At 34.2% G+C, this 20,126-nt stretch overlaps 1 protein-coding gene across 8 annotated transcripts in view; it reads left to right on the top strand.

Annotated features, from left to right (window-relative positions):
- PDS5B (PDS5 cohesin associated factor B) overlaps nt 1-20,126 on the top strand; it is a 184,207-nt gene that overhangs the window by 106,490 nt on the left and 57,591 nt on the right. For 6 of the 8 annotated variants that reach the window (XM_023519272.1, XM_023519271.1, XM_023519270.1 and 3 more), the window contains 5 exons: nt 7,583-7,631; nt 9,909-10,048; nt 11,715-11,830; nt 15,902-16,007; nt 18,914-19,074. In XM_023519272.1, the coding sequence (XP_023375040.1) occupies nt 7,583-7,631; nt 9,909-10,048; nt 11,715-11,830; nt 15,902-16,007; nt 18,914-19,074 (572 nt within the window). Of the gene's footprint in view, nt 1-7,582; nt 7,632-9,908; nt 10,049-11,714; nt 11,831-15,901; nt 16,008-18,913; nt 19,075-19,429; nt 19,693-20,126 lie in introns of those variants that run through there. The other 2 variants (XR_002775804.1, XM_023519273.1) reach the window with 2 other exon arrangements.

Below are 20,126 nucleotides of genomic sequence, written 5' to 3'. Positions count from 1 at the left end.
TTTTTTTTTTTTCAATTGAAAAAGCTACAGGTAGGTCTATAAAAGACATAATTCATCTAAAAAGCAGTGTCTGTTCATTCTAAATTGTATTTGGGGAAAACAACATAGTGCATGTATTACTCTATCTCTTTTTCAGTCTATAGTGATCCCCTCAAGCACCCTCCCAACACATACACCTTGTAGCTCATGTTCCTAAGGCAGGCATCAATAGAACAGTATTAGTTCATAAGGGGAGAAAATTTTCTGTTTCCTTAGGCATAAATTGTTCACTTGCCATAAAAATAATAATACCATTTGTTTGAGTGGTTTGTAGTGACCCTCTTTTTTTTTAAACTTTCAAATTATAATAAGGCCTTTTATACCATTTGTTTGGCTAATTGAAGCTTATATTCTAGTAGTATGTTGTTTTATAGGGTAACAACAATCTTTTTGTATTTGTTTTATTAAGTTACTTTTTTGCTTTTATATTTCAAAATATTATGGGGGTACAAATGTTTGGTTACATGAGTTGCTTTTTTACAGTCTTGAGCCAAAGTTTTAAGCCAGGTGCCCTTCACCTGGATAATGGTCATTATACTTGTTGGATGTGATTTTACCCCTCCCCCATCCCCTCCCAAGTGCTTGATTTCCATTGAATTTTACTACCAAATGTGTCCATGAATATTGATCGATTACTTCCAGTTCAGTAGTATGTGTGGTGTTTGCTTTTCCATTCTTGTGAAACTTCACTTAGAAGGATAGTCTCCTTTTCTATACAGGTTGTTACAAAAGATATTAGTTCGTGTTTTTTCCTTTATTGCTAAGGAGTACTTTTTGCTATACATATACTACATTTTACTAATCTACTCACATATTGATGGGCACTTGGCTTGGCACTTGAGTGATTGTGAATTGTGCTGCAATAAACATTCAAGTGCAGGTGTCTTTTTGATAAAGTGACATTTTTTTCTTTGGGTAAATACCAGTAGTGGGATTGCTGGATCAAATGGTAGGCCTACTTTTAGTTCTTTGGGGTAACTATTTTTTTATATAAGCTGTGCTAGTTTTGTAGTCCCACCAACAGTTTATAAATGTTTCCTTCTTTCTGTTGTTTTGGGATTTTTTTTGTTAAAAGACATTCTTACTGAAGTTAGGTGATACTTTATTGTGGTATTTGCATTTTCCTGATGATTAGAAATGCTGAGTATTTTTTCATTTGTTCATTGGCCATTTTTTTCTGTCTTCTTTTAAGAAACTACTCTTCATGTCTTTTTTTTTTGAGACAGAGCCTCAAGCTGTCCCCCTGGGTAGAGTGCCGTGGCATTACAGCTCACAGCAACCTCCAACTCCTGGGCTCAAGCGAGTCTCCTGTCTCCGCCTCCCAAGTAGCTGGGACCACAGGCACCTGCCACAACGCCCGGCTATTTTTTGGTTGCAGCGTCATTGTTGTTTGGCGGGTCCAGGCTGGGGATTCGAACCCGCCACCTTAGGTGTACGTGGCTGGCGCCTTAGCCAGTTGAGCCATAGGCGCCGAGCCTACTCTTCATGTCTTTTGCCCACTTTTTTGTGGGGTTGTTTAGTTATTTTTTCTTGCTGATTTGCTTGAGTTCTTTATAGATTCTGGTTATTACCTCTTCATTCAGCATGCAGATATTTTCTTCTATTTTGTAGGTTGGCTATTAACTCTGTTGATGGTTTCCTTGGCTATGTAGAAAGCTTCTAAATTTAATCAAGTCCCATTTCTTAAGTTTTGTTGTTGCTGTGATTGCCTTTGGAGGTTGTCTGCATAAATTCTTTGCCTAGGCCAATATCTATAAGAGCTTTCCCAACATTTTCTTCTGGAATTCTTAGTTTCATGCCTTAGATTTAAGTCTGTTATCCATCTTGAATTTGTTTTGTGAGCAATGAGATATACAAGTCCTGTTTCAGTCTTATACATGTATGTAGCTACCCAGTTTTTCCAGCATCTTTTATTGAACAGGAACTCTTTTCCTCAGTGTATGTTATTGTCTACTTTGTCAAAGATCAGATGGCAATATGAGAATAGTTTTATATCTGTTCTGATCCATTGGTCTGTGCCTCTGTTTTTGTGCTGGTACCATGCTGTTCTGGTTACAGTAGCCTTATAGTATAGCTTGAAGTCTGGTAAAGTGATTCCTTTTGATTGTTACTTTTGCTTAAGCTTGCTTTAGCTATTCAGGCTCTTTTCCAGTTCTACGCAAAGCAACAGAAATTATTTTTTATAGTTCTGCAAAAAATGACATTGGTATTTTAATGAGTATTGGATTCAATTTGTAAATCACTTTGGGTAGTAAAGATACTTTGACAATGTTAATTCTGACAATCCATGAACATGATCTATTTTTCCATTTGTTTACATATTCTGCATTTTCCTTCCTCAGTGACTTACAGTTCTCCCTATAGAGGTCTTTTTACTTCCTTGGTTAAATATATTCTTAGGTATTTTATTTTTTGTGTTGCTGTTGTGAAAGATATTGAGTCTTTGATTTGATTGTCAGCTTGACTTTTGTTGGTGTATAGGAATGCGGGAATGCTACTCATTTTGTGTACATTGATTAGGTATCCTGAGACTCTGCTGTAGTTATCACTTCCAGGAGTCTCTTGGCAGAATATTTGGGGTTTTGCAAACCTAAGATCATATTGTCAACAAAGAGTAATAGCTTGACCTCTTCTGTCCCCATTTGGATACACTTGATTTCCTTTTCTTGTTTGATTGTTCTACCTAGGACTTTTAGCTCTATTCTGAGTAGAAGTGGTCACAGTGGGCGACCTTGTTCAGTTTCAGATCTAAGCAGGAATGCTTTCAGTTTTTCCCAGTGCAGTATGATGTTGGCTGTGGATTTTCTATATGTGGTGTTATAATTTTGAGGCATGTTCCATCTATGACTATTTTGTTAAGAAGTCTTTTCATAAGGGGTGCTAAATTTTATCAATTTTTTTTCCTCTGTGTCTATTGAGTTAATTGTATGGTCTTTGTTTTTGCGTTTTATGTGGTGAGTCACATTTCTAGATTTGTGTATGTTGTGCTAAATTTGCATCCCTGGGATGAAACCTTCTTGGTCCTGGTGGATTTTTTTTTTTTTAAATGTTATGATGAACTTAATTTGTTAGAATTTTATTGAGAATTTTTGCATCTGTGTTCATAAGGGATATTGGTCTGTAGTTTTCTCTTTTTGTTGTATCCTTTTCTGACTTTGGTGTCAAAGGGATCCTGGGTTTGTAAAATGAGTAGGAGAGCATTCCTTCTTTCTCAGTGTAATGAAATAATTTCTGTAGTTTAGGTAGTAGTTCCTCTTTGTAGGTCTGGTAAAATTTGTCTGTGAAGCCATCTGGTTCAGGACTCTTTTTCATTGGAAGATTTTTTTTATTGCTGCTTCAATTTCCTTATCTGATACGGATCTGTCAGAGAGTTCTGTTTTTTTTTCCTGATTGACCCCAAGGAGGTTGTTTGTTTCCAAAATTTGTTCATTTCCTCAGTGTTTTTCAGTTTATGTGCATAGAAGTTTTTATAGTATTCAGAGGTGATATTTTGTATTTCCATGGTACCAGTGATAATATCTCCTTTTCCTTTTCTTTTCATTTTTTTTTTTTTTCTTAGACAGAGTCTCACTATGTTGCCCATGATAGAGAACTGTGGCATCACAGCTCACCGCAACCTCAAACTCTTGGGCTCAAGTGATTCTCTTGGCTCAGCCTCCCAAGTAGCTGAGCTTGCAGGCACCTACCACAGCACTCGAATTGTTGGTTAGCTGGCCTAAGCCGGGTTTGAACCCACTAACTTTGGTGTATGTGGCTGGCGCCATAACCACTGTGCTACGGGCGTGGAGCCTCTTTTTTCTTTCCTGATTGACCTTATTAGAAGTTTCTCCTTTTCTGTTTTTGATTAATAAGAGGTCTGTTGATTTTAAAGTTTGTTTTTAAGGAACCAATTTTTTGTTTTATTAATCTTCTGTATAATTCTTTTGTTATAGATTTAATTTAGTTCTGCTCTCACCTTAGTTATTTCATTTCTTCTGCTGGGTTTGGGATTGGTTTGTTCTTTTCTCATTCCATGAGAAGATTAATTAGATTATCAATTTGTGATCTTACTGGATAAGATCGACATAGAAATTTAAGGCTGTAAATTTTCCTCTTAGGACTGCCTTTGCTGAATCCCTCAGATTTTGGCAACTTGTGTTCCTTTTGTCTTTTAGTTTGAAGAATCTCATGATTTTTATTCTCATTTCCTCCTTGACCCAATAATCATTCAGCAGTAGGTTGTTTAATTTGTGACTTTGTGTAGAATTGTTTCTGTTAGAGTTGATTTTTAATTTTATTCCACGGTGGTCTGAGAAGATAACTGGTAATTTTTTTTTTTTTTTATTTGTTGTGTCGTGTTTTGTGGCCTAAGATGTGATCAGTCTTGGAGCATGTTCTGTATGCTGGTTAGAAGAATGTATATTTGGTAGTTACAGGGTAGAATATTCTGTAAATGTCTGTTAGCTACTTTAAATCCTATGTTTCTTATATTCTACTTGGAGGATGTGTCCAGTTCTGTTGGTGGGGTGTTGAAGTCCTCAGGTATTAGGATGTTATTTATCACTTTGTTTAGATCTAGTATGGTTTGCCTTATATATCTGGGTGCACCTGTGTTAGATGCATAAATATTTACAATTGTTATTAAATTGTCCCCTTTACCATTATGTAATGACCTTTGTCTTTCTTCACTTTAGTTGTCTTGAAGTCTATGTTATCTGATATGAGAATGGTTATACCAACTTCCTTTTGGTTTGCATTTGCATGGAGTATTGTTTTCCATCCTTCCACCTTGAATCTGAATGAGTCCTTGCTGATTAGATGTGTATTGTGGAGACAAGTATACTTGGCTTGTACTTTTTTTTAGCCATTCAGCCAGCCTTTGTCTCTTGAGAGGGGAGTTCAGTTCATTTGCATTTATTGAGAGAATTGATCTGTTTATCCTGTTGAGTAGAACTTGACTGCTTTGTTTTAAGTTCTGAACCATTGTGGTACCTGGGTTCTAAACTTTAGCATTTGGATAGTTTTATACTGGTGTGTCTATTGTGCTGGTCAGTGTATAATGCAGGTCTGAATACTTCCATGTTTTGTTTTGTTTTTGAGGCAGAATCTTTTGCCCAGGTTACAGTGCTGTAGCATCAGCCTAGCTCACACCAACCTGAAACTCACAGGTTCAAGAATTTTTCTGCCTCAGCCTCCCACATAGCTGGGAGGGACTACAGGTGCCCACCACAATGCCTGGCTAATCTTTTCTATTTTTAGTACAGACAGGGCCTCACTTTTGCTCAGGTTGATCTTGAACTCCAGAGTTCAAGTGATCCTCCCACCTGGGCTCCCTGAAGTGCTAGGATTATAGGGATTACTGAACCTCAGAATATGTTTTCTCTTCAAATAAATGACTTAAAACTAATTTAGTGATTCTGTTGTTTCCTTTCTCTTAACCCCATTTACATTAGTTTGTTTCAGTTAGTGTGATAATGCAGTAAATTAATGTGTTTCACTCAACAATCTCTGGATAAAGTGCCTCTGTTTGCTACCTAGAGCTATATTAACATACTTCCTTTGGGCAAAGATATAAAAGTGTTAATTAAAAGTATAAGACATTAAAAACAAAGTATAAGACATATGTTTATAAAATTATTACTGATTATAGGTATTGTTGAAGTTATAATAGCAGCCAAATAGTATGTTAAGTGTGTATACTGTATGTTGAAGAAGAGATTGTAATCAGATATAACTGTTTTTGACTTTTACTGTTCCTTTAAAATTTATGTATTTGTTGGAACTTCTTCCTTTTGCCTATTGATAAAAACTTAGAAAGATCTTATCACTTTGCCACTCAGTTGTGAAAATCAAGAAAGTCATGAAATCACAAAATACAGTTTTAGTTCTGATAGGGCATTTCATTACCTTCTACCTTGTAGAATTTTCTCTTGCTTGTCTTAAAATAATTACCAACTTATCCACGTTAAAGAGAGAATTCTCATTCGTGTGTGATAGGATTTAAAAGAAAACAGAATGGAGGAGAATAGTACCCCTAATTGGAATTCTAATGTGAGAAGAATTAATAGTTTTTTCTAATTATTTTAAGAGTTACTTCATACTAAAAGTTATAGAAGGCATTATAGAGTTATAGTTAGAAAAATAGAAAGCTGTGATTAACTTTAAGGTGCTTATATTTCTTTCTATTTTACTAGGAAAACAGATACTTAGAATTAGTTACATATTTTTTTCCTTCATTTTTCAACCTGGTTAAGTCACTTTATAATTCTTAGCTTAGAAACAAAATTCTTTTTTCTACTTTATTTAACTGAACTGATATGCTCAGTGTTACTTAAAAGTGAGTTTTTAATTTCCAGTATTACACTTTGTTGATGCTATTTCTTTGCCATGTGGGTTAGCTGCTGCTTTGTTTTTATTTCTGAAATTTTATTAACCACTGTGCTAATTAGGATGGATCCCCTTCTTGACAGCCCACATTCCAAATATTTGGGATTTAATTCTTGTGCTTCATTATCCTTTGCCTTCCTCTTAGTAAGATTGTTCTCTGTAGGGATGGTTTGTTATTTAATTCATTGCCTTCACTTCAGTGTTTATCTACCTCGGTATTTTAAACAGACTTGCTCAGTGACATCCTTCCATTTTTCTTCTTTAAAACAACACTACCATGATTCAGCAAATAATCACCATTCTGAGAAACATCTTTTGTACATGGAACTTTACATGCAGTTGTACACGAATGTATTATATGCAGTGCAATGCAAGGACCGTGTTCATTCACTGAAATAATGCTACCCTGACACAACCTGTATCTAGCACTCTTAGATACCTTTTATACCTGTCAGTGGCATTTTTTTAATTGTCTTTCTCCAGAGTCTTGCCCATAGCTTTATGACTGTGTCTTGTAATTGTAAGGCCTAAAATTTTAGGAATACCTCAAGTCAGAGTTTTAGACCTGTGTCAACTTTTTATTTCAAATAAGACTAAAAACTTGAAAGCCAACATTTCCTAGGTATTTTGTACCTTTTCTAAGCTTAGTCTCCCTGTTAATTCTGCAGTAAAAGACCTAATATCTACCTATCCCAAAATATAGTGCAGCAGTCTGTTTTGTGTTTGGGGGCCGACAAAACACTAAGGCAAGAGGTGACAACAGTGGAGAATCAGTCTATGTTCACTTCCTGTTTGGTTCATCTTGAGCAGTGGTTCTTAACCTTCCTAATGCTGCAACCCTTTATTACAGTTCCTCATGTTGTGGTGACCCACAACGATAAAATTATTTTTGTTGCTATTTCATAACTGTAATTTTGCTACTGTTATGAATCGTAATGTAAATATCTGATATGCAGGATGTATTTTCATTGTTACAAAGGGGTTGCAACCCACAGGTTGAGAACCAGTCGAGAACCACTGATCTAGAGTTTAAAAACAGCCAAACAAAGATACAGGTGGTAATGGCAAGAGTCTCTAGAATTAGTAGATTATGCTTTCTTAATTATCTGAGAGTGTGATGAAAATTTTTATTCTTATAAGCGAATTTTAATTTTGAATTTTTTTGTGTGATTTACAGACAGATGCCAGTGTCAAGGCCATATTTTCAAAAGTGATGGTTATTACAAGTAAGTTATTTTAAATCTATATAATAAAAATTTAAGATCTAATTATAGCTATTATAATTAAAAGTGATTTATCAGTGTCATAATAGACTATGACAACATAGGAATCTTAAATTTTCTTCAGTGTCTTATATTAGCAAGTGTAAATTTGGTTTTGAGAATTTATTTAAATCATTATATAAGCTTACTGTAAAAACTAAATCTGTGCTTTGGTATTGCTTACTCTAATGTGAATCTGTTTGAAGCTAATTTCACTTTGAGCCAAATTAGAGTAAAGGGTATACCCAATAACCACATAACAGCTTTGCAAAAATACATTAACTTGCTTTTTTGATTTAAGTTGTGTGAAATAAAAATATTATTTAATTGCATTGAACAGTAAATACTAATACATACTTGTATCTTCCTATCTCCTTTGTTGAGTACAGGAGTAAAGTAGTTGACTGTTTTTTTTATTTTTGTCTTATTTTGTTATGGAGAGGTGTCACTGATTTAAAGCTCAAAAAAGTAGCTGTTTTGCAGGTGGTTTGTTTTTCCTTTCATCTCACACGTCACTGTGTATTGCATAAGGATAGAGGGAGAATCAGGAATACCTGGAGGAATGCTTCTACTGAACTTAAAATGAAGAGATTTTAAGATGGATCTGAGATACTAAATATTCCAAGATGTGTATGGAAATAGTGTTAAGACTCTGATGGTTATAGTAAACCTAACTCACTGGATTTTTGATTAAGTGATGAGAGTTTTATATTAAGAGTATAGCTTTAAAACCAAAATACCTTTCAGTCCCAGGTAAACTAATTTTTAGTTTTCTAAGATAACTTGCTATAGCAAGTTGTTTTGGGCTATTGATTTTTTATAACTATTTCCTCAGTAGTTTGGCCGTGGATACTATCCCCCATGGATTTACCCCACAGGAAATCGTTCTTTATATTCTAACCCCCCCGCCCCCCAATTCATTTTCTTCCAGCAAGTACAGTATTTCCCAGATTCTTTTCTGAGGAATGGTAGTATTCTGCAGGTGTTAACAATATTGTGAGAAAGATGTTTCATGGTCTTATATTTTTATAGAATGCTGAATAAAGGTTCCTTTTTGTTTTCTCCCTCCCTTCTTTTTCTGTCCCCACCCTTTTGCTTTCTCAGATAGTCTTATTTTAGCCTTTAATGAGAATGCCTGTATATTGTGAAGGGGCTGGAAAGTGGTGTTTTCCAAAATTATGTGAAAACAGTGCATTTTCCTGAACACAATGCTAGTGATCTTTAGAACACAGATTGCAAAGTGCTGCATTGGCAGTTTTTTCCCAGCTTGCCCTCAGTTGCTTATTGTGTATACATTTAGTTCATCTTCTGTAAGAGATCATGTTTATTTATTGTACTGTAATGTGGTTCTTTTTCTTTGCAGTTGACTTTTTTGTATGATAGAAACATGGAAAATGCTATAGTATGTAAGGAAGTATTTAATGTATTAATGGATTCTTACTACAATCATTCTTGCCAAAACAGAACATTTCAGAGTTGTGTGTGAACTTAAAGACAGCATGTATACTGTATCATATTTTAAGATTCAGTTGAATTCCTAGTACATTTTTTATACTTCTGTATTATAATTGCTGTTGTTAGAGCTATCCTAGTCTGGTTCTCTATAACAGTTAAGTTGCCAGAAAAAAGATACTAGGATCAACATTTTGTTAGTTCTCATAAGTGTTTTGTTACATAAACACATTAGAACAGTATAAAAATCATTTTTAATTCAAAGACTCATCCTTTTTCATGTAGTAATGACATACCCCCGTAGTAACCCCTGGAATATGTTGCTTAGTATGTTTGTGTGTACATGCATGTGTATGTATGTGAATTATTTCTGGTTGGTTTAACAAAAAACAAAGAAATACAAGAAAATAGTTTCTTAAAGGGAAAACTTACTGATTAATTTCTTTCTGTGAATTATAAGAGAAAAATGTACGCGACAAGCTCAAGGGGACAGTAATAAAATTGGTATTATTCAGGTTGACCTTTAATGCTTTTCAGTGTCACAAGGAGTTTTTTAGAAATATCCAGTTCAGTCTTTTTCCCTGTATAGATGTCTCTTCACAGTGATCTTGTTTTGATTTCTGGAGAGCATATTTTTATTTGTGAAAATTAACTAATGGAGTTGTTTTCACATTTTATTTTGTTAAACTAAACAATTTATAGGTAAGGATTATTAAAGTAATATTAAAAATATTTTAATCTTTTATTGAGAATTTTTTAAATTTTAATTGGTTTTTAATTTATTTTAAGGAAATTTGCCGGATCCTGGTAAGGCTCAAGATTTCATGAAGAAATTCACACAGGTGTTGGAAGATGATGAGAAAATAAGAAAACAGTTAGAAGTACTAGTTAGTCCAACATGCTCCTGCAAGCAGGCTGAAGGTTGTGTGGTAAGGGGAGAAATTAAAAGAGCTAATATTTGAAAAAATCCTCAAATCTGGCTTTTTTTTGTCCCCTACTTATATTAAAAGTAACTTTATTCATTATGCGGAATTTAGAAGATATCATAGAAATAACAGTACAAGTAAACTATAATCTCTTTATAAAACAATTGCTATTAATAGTCTGATTATATATATATGTATGTATCCTTCTGAAATCAGATTATATAACTTAGTTTTGAACATTTTACTTAATTTTCATTAATCTTTTTATAGTTAATAACTACATAGCATACCATTGAATATACACACAGTTTCTGGAGTAGCACATTACATTATATGCAGAGGGTTTTTTCTCACTTTTTTATTAACACAAAGAGCAGTATAATTAGTATCTTGATAGCTAAACATCTTGATTCTTTGTTTTAGGATATATTTCAAGAATTACAATTGCAAAGGTTAAAATTCCATTTTTAGAACCTTTAATATGGGCTCGGCACCTATAGCTAAGTGGTTAAAGTGCCAGCTACATACACCCAGGCAAGCAGGTTCGAACCTGGCCCGGGCCTGCTAAACAGTGACAGCTGCAACAAGAAAATAGCCGGGTGTTGTGGCGGGTCCCTGCAGTCCCAGCTACTTGGGAGACTGAGGCAAGAGAATTGCTTAAGCCCAAGAGTTTGAGGTTGTTGTGAGCTGTGACGCTATGGCACTCTACTGAGGGTGACATAGTGAGACACTGTCTCAAAAAAATAAATAAAACCTTTAATATGTATTGGCAAATTGTTCTCCAGAACTGAATTAGTCTTATGTTAACAATAGTGATCATTTTCTAACACGTAACAGTATTGGCCAGGATCATTGCTGGAAACAAAAACCAAATAAAAACAAGAGTTATTTTGAAGGATTCGTATTTATTGTTTGCTAGTTATCTGACCATTTTTTTCCTCTTTTGGTTTATTGACCATTCATATTTCTTTTGTAAGTTGTATGCTTATAAGGTGACCTGTTTTTATAAAATCGTATTTGTTTTTATCTTATTGATTTATTAGTTTGTCATAATAGTGTTGTCTGTTAGGTTGCATATAATTTTCCCTCACTTGTAGTTTTTCCTTTCATTTTGTTTATGTCATTTGGCTACTATAGTTTATATTTTCATCTAGCTGAGTCTGTCAGTATTCTTTTCACGGTTTTTGCTTATGGTGTCCTGCTTATAAAATCCTATTCTCTTGCAAGTCAATGAAAATATTTACTTTTGTTAGTGTTTATTAATGTTTTAATTTTGTTCTTCAGTATTTTTATTCTTTTCAAATATTTTTGATATAAGGTATGAAATAAAGGCGTAACTTTTGTTTTTATTCCAAATGTCCAGTACATTAGATTGAATAATCTAATTTCAGTACAGTAGATTGAATAATCTGCCTTTTTTCTATTTACTTGAATAGTTAACCTTTCCCATATGCTAAATTCTTAATCTAGTATTTTTTTCTTGAATGTTACCTTTCCCATATGCTAAATTCCTAATCTAGTATTTTTTTCTGGACTTAACTCAGATTATACTTACTTGTTTATTCTAGCATCAGGACTGCATGGTTTTTATTATTATAGATTTTGAATATTTCAGTATGATGATCTTTTTAAACATATTATTATAATATTTTAAAAATCTGCATTACAGCGTGAAATAACTAAGAAGTTGGGCAACCCCAAACAGCCAACAAATCCTTTCCTGGAAATGATCAAGTTTCTCTTGGAAAGAATAGCACCTGTACACATAGATACTGAGTCTATCAGGTATTTGTATATTAAAAATAATGAAGTTCTCGTTACTTCTTATATGTTTACACATTCAGGGGATCAATTATTATACCTGCTGAGTATAGCTACTTGTGTGTATATTTTCATGTGTACTCATCTATATATATCTATATGTGTGTGTATTATGTATATGTACATCCACTTATCTGTGTGTATCTTTATGTAGTTTTTATAATTTATTTTAATTTTAAGTATTGGTTCAGATGTGAGAAATTGTCAGTCTAAATCTAAGTTTTATCTGTTAGGAGTACACCAAGGACTGACTCCTCTTTTTTGTTAGCTTGTATAGGTTAGATAATATAAATGTATTTTTGTTATGCCCTCAAGAAAAAAAAGAACTAGGTAAATCTGTTATAAAGGAACATGTAATGTATTTTCACAGATATTTGAGAACTGAAAATGTTTTCAGTGTGTATATATAGCATATTGATTTATTAGTCATTAAATATTACTAATGATTTTTCGTCTTGTACTCAGTGAAGCCCTTTTGGTGATGTTTTCTTAGGGAGGGCATCAGGTATAGCTGTGGTCCTTAATCTTTCACAAATAGACCTTAACATTGGTTACCCGGTAGTCACTTTGGACTCCTTTTCCATCAGTTTTCATTTGAAGTGGAGAGGGCAGAAGAAGAGTTGGTTTGCCAAGGTGTTGGTGTAATTGTCTATAGATGGTAGTGGGATGGAAAGGAAAGAACATAATTGAGCGAAGTTTTAAAAGAACAACCTGGCCCGGCGCCTGTGGCTCAAGTGGCTGAGGTGCCAGCCACATACACCTGAGTTGGCGGGTTCAAATCCAGCCCAGGCCCGCCAAACAACAATGACAGCTGCAACCAAAAAATAGCCGGGTGTTGTGGCGGGTGCCTGTCATCCTGGCTGCTTGGGAGGCTGAGGCAGGAGACTCGCTTGAGCCCAGGAGTTGGAGGTTGCTGTGAGCTGTGATGCCAGAGCACTCTACCCAGGGGGACAGCTTGAGGCTCTGTCTCAAAAAAAAAAAAAGAACAACCTAAAAAATTGTTGCCTTACTGGAAATGGGGAATAAAGGCAAACAAAGGTTAGAAATATAAGGGTTTAAGTCCAAATGATGTCAAGAATAGTAATACCTGGAAAAGAATGAAGGGAGGTGTTTTTGAAGGATGTGAGAAAAGATAACACTTCTTATTTGGACATTACAATATTGTTAAAATCAAGGAATATTGAGTTTTGTGTGAGAGTGGAAATAGATTAATTATCTACTGAGGTTGCATAGAAAGAAGTAAAAAAATGAACATGGAAATTTTCTTACAGTAGAAAAATTACAGATATTTAGATCAGGGTATTACAATGTTTTGAAATTTAAGATGGAGAATGTTTTCAAAAATAAAGTATTCTGTGAATAGATGGAGACAAACTTTTGGCTTAAGTAATGAGAAGGTCATAGAGGTCTAGAAGATACTTTAAAACATAAACAGTAACAGGTAGCAGTTAGTGCTTCTTTTGTCTTCTGAGGTTCTGATAGATTTTTATCTCATAGATAGGTTGACCAGACGTCTGCTTTTGAACAATTTGTCCTGTGTCCCGTGGTGTTTTAAAAAAGTCCCGATTTTTGGAAAGAATGCACAACTGGGCAGGAGAACAAGAGGGAATATACAGTTTTCGGCTGCCATGTGGCTATTTCTCCAGAATATGAGTTTTATATTATTTTTGTTAATTTTATAATGTTAAACTGTAATAATAACAAATAATTGCTGAGAAGTGATTATCGAGAACTGCTTATGAAAGTTTGCGTTGTTGTCAGGCCCTGCCCTGCCCTGTCCCCCGGCCATGTTGTCCCACTTTACCGATGTTAAAATCTAATCACCCTACTCATAGAGGAAGTTTTTTCATCTCTCCTCTCTTAAAATTGATTGGCTGTTCTCAAATATTAATTAGTCTTCAAGATGACCCTTGGTATGTATACTTGTTGAATTTTGTCCCATACCAAGTGACATATAGATTCTGTGCATTACAACTTTTTATTTTTATTTTATCTATTTTGATTTGTTGCTGTGAGTAGAATGAGTATTTCCCCGTTTGTTGTAAGTGGCTTTTGCTGTTACAGAAAAGCACCACTAATTGTGAGTGTTTTGTTGGTGTCGCCTCACTGAACTATTAGTATTTTTAAATAGATTTTTCAGTTGCTTCTCTTTAGTCTTTCAGGTTGATTTTTTTTCCCCAGAGATTTTTTTTTTATGACTGTTGTTCTTTGCTCATTAGCTGAATTGTACTGCTTCAGAAATGCCTTTCTTTGTTATTTCAGCTAAAGAACGCTACTTCATGTCATGGCTTTCTTTGTAGTCCCTATTGTTCTCTGATGATCTTTTTTATATTTGCTTTGGTCTTCCTTCACTAGACTGAGACCTTTATGCCTTCAGTATGGAAGAAAACAATGAGTTTAATTTTGGATATGTGCTATTTTTGATTCCTTTGGTGCATCTAGGTAAAAAATCTTAGGGTTACTGAAAATACAGGAAAAAAATTCAGATTAAAGATTTCACTTTAGGGTAGTTGGAGATGTGGGAATAATCAAGGAAAATGAGCAGAAAAAGAAACGCTCTCAGAAATACCAGCTTTTAGAGGGCTGATAAACCTAAGGAGACTGTATAAGGGAAACAGACTCCTAGCATTATCTTAAATTAGCATATGTAATATCTTTGTAGAAACACATTTACTAAACATTTTAAGGAAGATTGAATAATTGAATTTTCTTTTTGTTGTTGTTTTGAGACAAAGTCTCACTATGTCACCCTCAGTAGAGTGCCGTGGCAGAGTGCTGTGGCATCACAGCTCACAGCAACCTCAAACTCTTGGGCTTAAGTGATTGTCTTGCCTCAGCCTCCCAATTAACTGGGTCTACAGGCTCCCGCTGCAGTGCCTGGCTATTTTTTGTTATTGTTGTTGTTATTGTTGTTTAGCAGGTCCAGGCTGGGTTCAAACCCGCCAACCCAGTGTATGTGGTCAGCACCCTAACCACTGAGCTATGGGCGCCAAGCCTTGAATTTTCTTGTATTTTGGTATGTTTCATGTCTGTTTAATCTGGTGTTTGTTTTTTGTAAAAAAGAACAAATAATCAGTGTAAATTATTATTTTAGGTAATTGTCAATACATTACAGATGTTTATTTTAAAGTAACATAAGCTTGTTTTTTTTAGAGGAAAATTTGAAAACATTGTGTTTCCCTTTTTATCTATTGTAGTTCTTTTTCTAATGTTCTAGTGAAATGTTGTTCTATGTATGTTATCTAGTTATTTTTATACGTTTTAGGAGCCTGGTCTGCTTGTTTCTGGCTCTTCTAGCTCTGTCTGACACACATGGTATTTGGTAAATGGTTTGACAGTGCTTAAGGTTGACATTTGTCCTTTTTTATTTCAGTATATATTGTTCCACTTACTGGTCTAATAATGAATTTTAGATAATTAGAAAATAGTCTTATCATTTTTATTCGGTTCAGGCCATGTTTGGAAAAGACAATAATAAAGATATCAGTAGCCTTAATAAAGAGGAAGTTAAATGGCTGGGCACAGTGGCTCATGTCTATAATCCCAGCACTTTGGGAGGCCAAGGTGGGTAGATTGCCTGAGCTCACAAGTTCAAGACCAGCCTGAGCTAGAGCAAGACCCCATCTCTAAAAATAACTGGGCATTGTGGACGGTACCTGTAGTTCCACCTACTTGGGAGGCTGAGGCAAGAGAATCACTTAAACTCAAAAGTTAGAGGTTGCTGTGAGGTATGATGCTAGAGCACTGTACTGGGAGTGACAAAGTGAGAGTCTGTCTCAAAACAAAAACAAAAAAGAGAGCAAATCAAGTAACATTTTCACCTCATTTAAATCAGCAAGGGAAAGTAACTGCTTTTGAAATGAAGCATCTCAAAGTATTTTATTATAATTATTTATTTTGCATTACTGTTTGAAAACCAGCTCTTTCAAATTTTTATGTGATTTGGATGTGGTATATATAGAATTATTTGTCTTAGATACGGCCACTGAGTAACAGTTGAGAAAAACGACAGTTTATTTTTTTGTCATACTTCAGTGCTCTTATTAAGCAAGTGAACAAATCTATAGATGGAACAGCAGATGATGAAGATGAGGGTGTTCCGACTGATCAAGCCATCAGGGCAGGTCTTGAACTGCTTAAGGTATGTTTCTATTTGAAATCATATGCCTTAACTGTTAAATGTACATAGTTTATATTGTTATTCTTAAAGTTTGCTTCTTAAGTTTACATAATCTCAAGTAAAATTTTAACAGTTAAGTTCACAAACTCATCCTGAAAAAAGTGCTACATACCTCTTTGTAGCTGAAAATCACTACAGTCACCTTTGAAGTACCCTTGAAAGCAATTCTGGAACTTTTTCTAGAATGGCCATCAGAGTTGTCATCATATTACCCTCGATGTCCTGAATCTCACTGAAATGTCTTCCTATCAATATTTCCTTTATTTGGGGGTAATGAAAAAAATCACTGGGGGCCAGATAAGGTTATGTGGGGGAGGGTGTTCCAATATAGTTATTTGTTCACAGTTAAAAACTCCCTCACAGACAGTGCCCTGTGAGCTGGTGCTTTGTTGTGATGCAAAGCCACACCTTTTGCTGCCAAGATACTCATTTAAGATTTTTCTATTTGTCTGTCTATGTTTACTTGTTCTGCTGTGCTTCTCACAGTACACCAATGATTTTGACTTATTGTTTGATGAATTTTTGCAATATTTTTGTCAGTTCTGCTTGTTATTGTCTGCCCTGATCTCTCTTCATCAGTGATGTTTTCTCTCCCCTTTGAAGAACATTTAATCTATTTGTACGCTGCCATTTTCTTCATGGCATTATCCCTATAAACTTGCACTAACGTGTCCCTTATTTCACTTCCACTTTTGTCAAGTTTAGCAAGAAATCTATGAATGTTTATTTGTTGCTCTAACTCAAGTTCCAACATTGTCGTGATGGCACACAGAAACGTGCAACAATAATGATGAACACCACTCAGGAAGACACTGTCCCACGTTGACACGAACACAGCTGGGAACACTTACATACCAAGGTTGTGAAACCTTACTGAGTTGTTTATACAGTGCCACCAACCTAAGCTCATGGTGGCGAGTTCATGAGCTTAATTCTCAGACCAAATAGTGTTACTATTGGAGTAACACAGTATTACTATTTTCCTATTGCTAGATATTTAGATTTTCCAACTTCATTCTTATAAACAGTACTAAGATGAATATTTCTATATAAGAGTTTTTAGTAATTTCATTTTTAAACTAGAAAAGCATGATTATTTTCAAAATTCTTAGATATATGTATTCAAATTCTTTTTCAGAAATATTGTACTATGTCACATCAATAGTGTATGAAGGTACTTCTTAATCTTCACAACATGGGATAATACAAATTTTTAAAAGATTTGAAAATCTGATAAGTAAAAATGGTTTTAATTTGCAGAATTATTAATAGGTCCATCTTCCATGTGTTAATCACTGGTGTTTTTCCTGTGGTGAATTTACTATTTTTATACTTTATTCATATATCCACTGACATCTCAGTCTTATAATTTTTTTAATGATTTGAATGATTTCTTTGCTTTTTTAATGACATTTGTGACATATAAAAATGTGTTCTGTGTAAGTTATGAAGTATAGTAACAAAATGAAAGCTGTGAAAAGTAAATAGAATATTAACTGAAATTGAGTATTAAAAATATTGTTGAAGATTCCTGAGTTGTTTTCTCTTCATATCTCCTAGATACTGTTGTCCTGAATCTTGGATTTATTTTTCTATTGCTGTTCTTCATAGTTTTATTGTCTATATATGTATCTCTAAATAATATATTACTTAATTTGATTGTTTTCAAATCTAATAAATGTGGCATTATAGGTAATATTTATTTTGCTACTTGATTTATGCATTGCACATTAGATTCTCATTGTTTATACTTAAAGAATTCTATAATGCTCAGAGAGTTTGTATTGTTTTTCTTTTTTAAAATCTTAAACTCAATCTATTTGAAATTTATTTTAAAATTGTGTATTAGGGGAATCTGATTGGATTTCCTCTGAATAGTGGTCAGTTTTCCTAAGACTATTTATTTTCTTTTGACTTATTTATAATTCGTTACAATTTATGTAAGCTAAATTCTTATATATGCTAAGGTCTATTATTGCTTTGATTTTTCTGTTTCATGATTGTACTAAGTATCATGTGGTTTATTATAACTTTACAGATTTTTTTTTTAATATTTGATAAGTGTTTTATTCCTTTCCCTGATGTGGTTTTTGAGAAATGTCCTGAGGGTGGGAGCAGTGGCCCAAGCCTGTAATCCTCTAACTCTGGGAGACTGAGGCAGGTGGATTGCCTTGAGCTCACATGTTTGAGACAAGCCTGAGCAAGAGCAAGACCCTGTCTCTAAAAATAGCCGGGCATTGTGGCAGGCACCTGTAGGCCCCACTACTCAGAAAGTTGAGGCAAAAGAATCACTTGAGCCCAAGAGTTGAAGGTTGCTGTGAGATAAGACACCCCTGCACTCTAGCAAGGGTGACAAAATGAGACTCTGTCTTTAAAAAAAAAAGAAAAGAAAAGAAAAATGTTCTTAGCTAGTCTATTTTAGTGACCTTTATTTAAAAGATATTTTGTAAATAATCAACACATTAAATCCCATAATGGCATAAATATATTCATGATCTGTGTACAGATGACTTTAAAAAAAAAGATACTTTGTTAAATTCTCTATTTATGCCCCCTTTTGTTGTTCCCTCATTCTCTGCCTCCCAAAAATACCCCATTGTAGTATCAAAATCCAAATAATTTTGACTAGAAGTATAGTTAACATATAATTTAATTTTGGGAATAAGTGACTTTTTATGTCATGCAATCTTTTTATATGAGCCCAGTTCTGTTAGGTTTAAGTTTTAGTTGTAGTGTTCTCAGTTTCTTGTTAGCATAATTATTTGTGCATTGACTTTGATTTGTGGTATTTCTAATAAATAAGAGTTTGGATTTGTATTGTAAAGATGAAAAGGTTTTACGAATCATTTTTACAATTCATTTTGTAGGTACTCTCATTTACACACCCCATCTCCTTTCATTCTGCTGAAACATTTGAATCACTCTTGGCTTGTCTCAAAATGGATGATGAAAAAGTAGCAGAAGCTGCACTACAAATTTTTAAAAACACAGGAAGCAAAATCGAAGAAGATTTCCCACACATCAGATCGTGAGTTGAGTTTATTATGATAAATATTCCAGGCATCAGAAAAATAATTCTCTATTTCTTGATTTATGTAAAAATTAAAATCTTTCAAGTTTTGAGGAAAACGTCCAGGTTATCTTAAGCCTATACTGTTCAATTTAAATTCTCCCTTCCTGGGAAAAAGCATTGATTGGTATTTTAGAAGATACATGAAAATGGGGGATAAATATGACATATCTTTCCAAAGTATTGCTTTAACAGTCCCTGGTATATTATGGTCTAGAGTAACAATTCACACGAATTTAAGGTGCAAGGGGAAATTTTAAAAGAGGTTTAGCAGGACTGTCCATAGTACTCTTTACTTTCCTCTGTGATTAAGGGTACTGGACCAAAAAATTTCAGAAGCTACCACAAACTGGACAGAATTGGCAACAGATATGCCTGGACTGAACTGAATGTGGAAACACTGACAAATGATACATATCCCAGAATCAGCTGTATAAGGCAACGTATAGTAAGTGTCCTGTCCTTTGCTAATTTAGAGGGAAAAGATTGAGGTATAGACACACTTTAAAAGAATTAAGAAAAACATAATTTTAGCTGTAATAGGACTGATAGAGAGGTTTCCTAGTCATACCATTTTTCTTTAGGCTAACTTATTTTTCCTACCAGGAAGAGTTTGCTTACCAGGAAGTTTTGGCTTAATGGTAAAACTAAGAGGAAAATCATGAAATGTCTTTTTACCAACTTTATAGGAACAGAAAAAGTTATGTGCTAACCCTAAAAACAAGTAGTGATGAGTGATGGGGTTTTATTCAGACTCAGCCTCTCTCCCAGCAGGCTGGCTCACCTATAAGTAAATAGATAAGCCCAACTGAGGGTACCTTCATAGTATATGATAATACCTAGAGCCAGTTTTCATCTCTGTAAGAATTTTAACAGACTTGGAGAGAAACTACACACAGATAAAGGACTCACTCCTTTTAGCCTTAACTTATGTATGCTACTTAGATGATTAAGCAACTGTGACCTTAGTTAGGACTATTGTTAACCCTTTTTTTTTTTTTTTTTTTTTT

The sequence above is a fragment of the Otolemur garnettii genome, unplaced genomic scaffold (assembly GCF_000181295.1).
Source record: "Otolemur garnettii isolate 467f Iridium unplaced genomic scaffold, OtoGar3 scaffold00167, whole genome shotgun sequence".
Classification (NCBI taxonomy): Eukaryota; Metazoa; Chordata; class Mammalia; order Primates; family Galagidae; genus Otolemur; species Otolemur garnettii.
The sequence above is the reverse complement of the archived record's forward strand: the minus strand, read 5'-3'. Positions and strand labels throughout refer to the sequence as shown.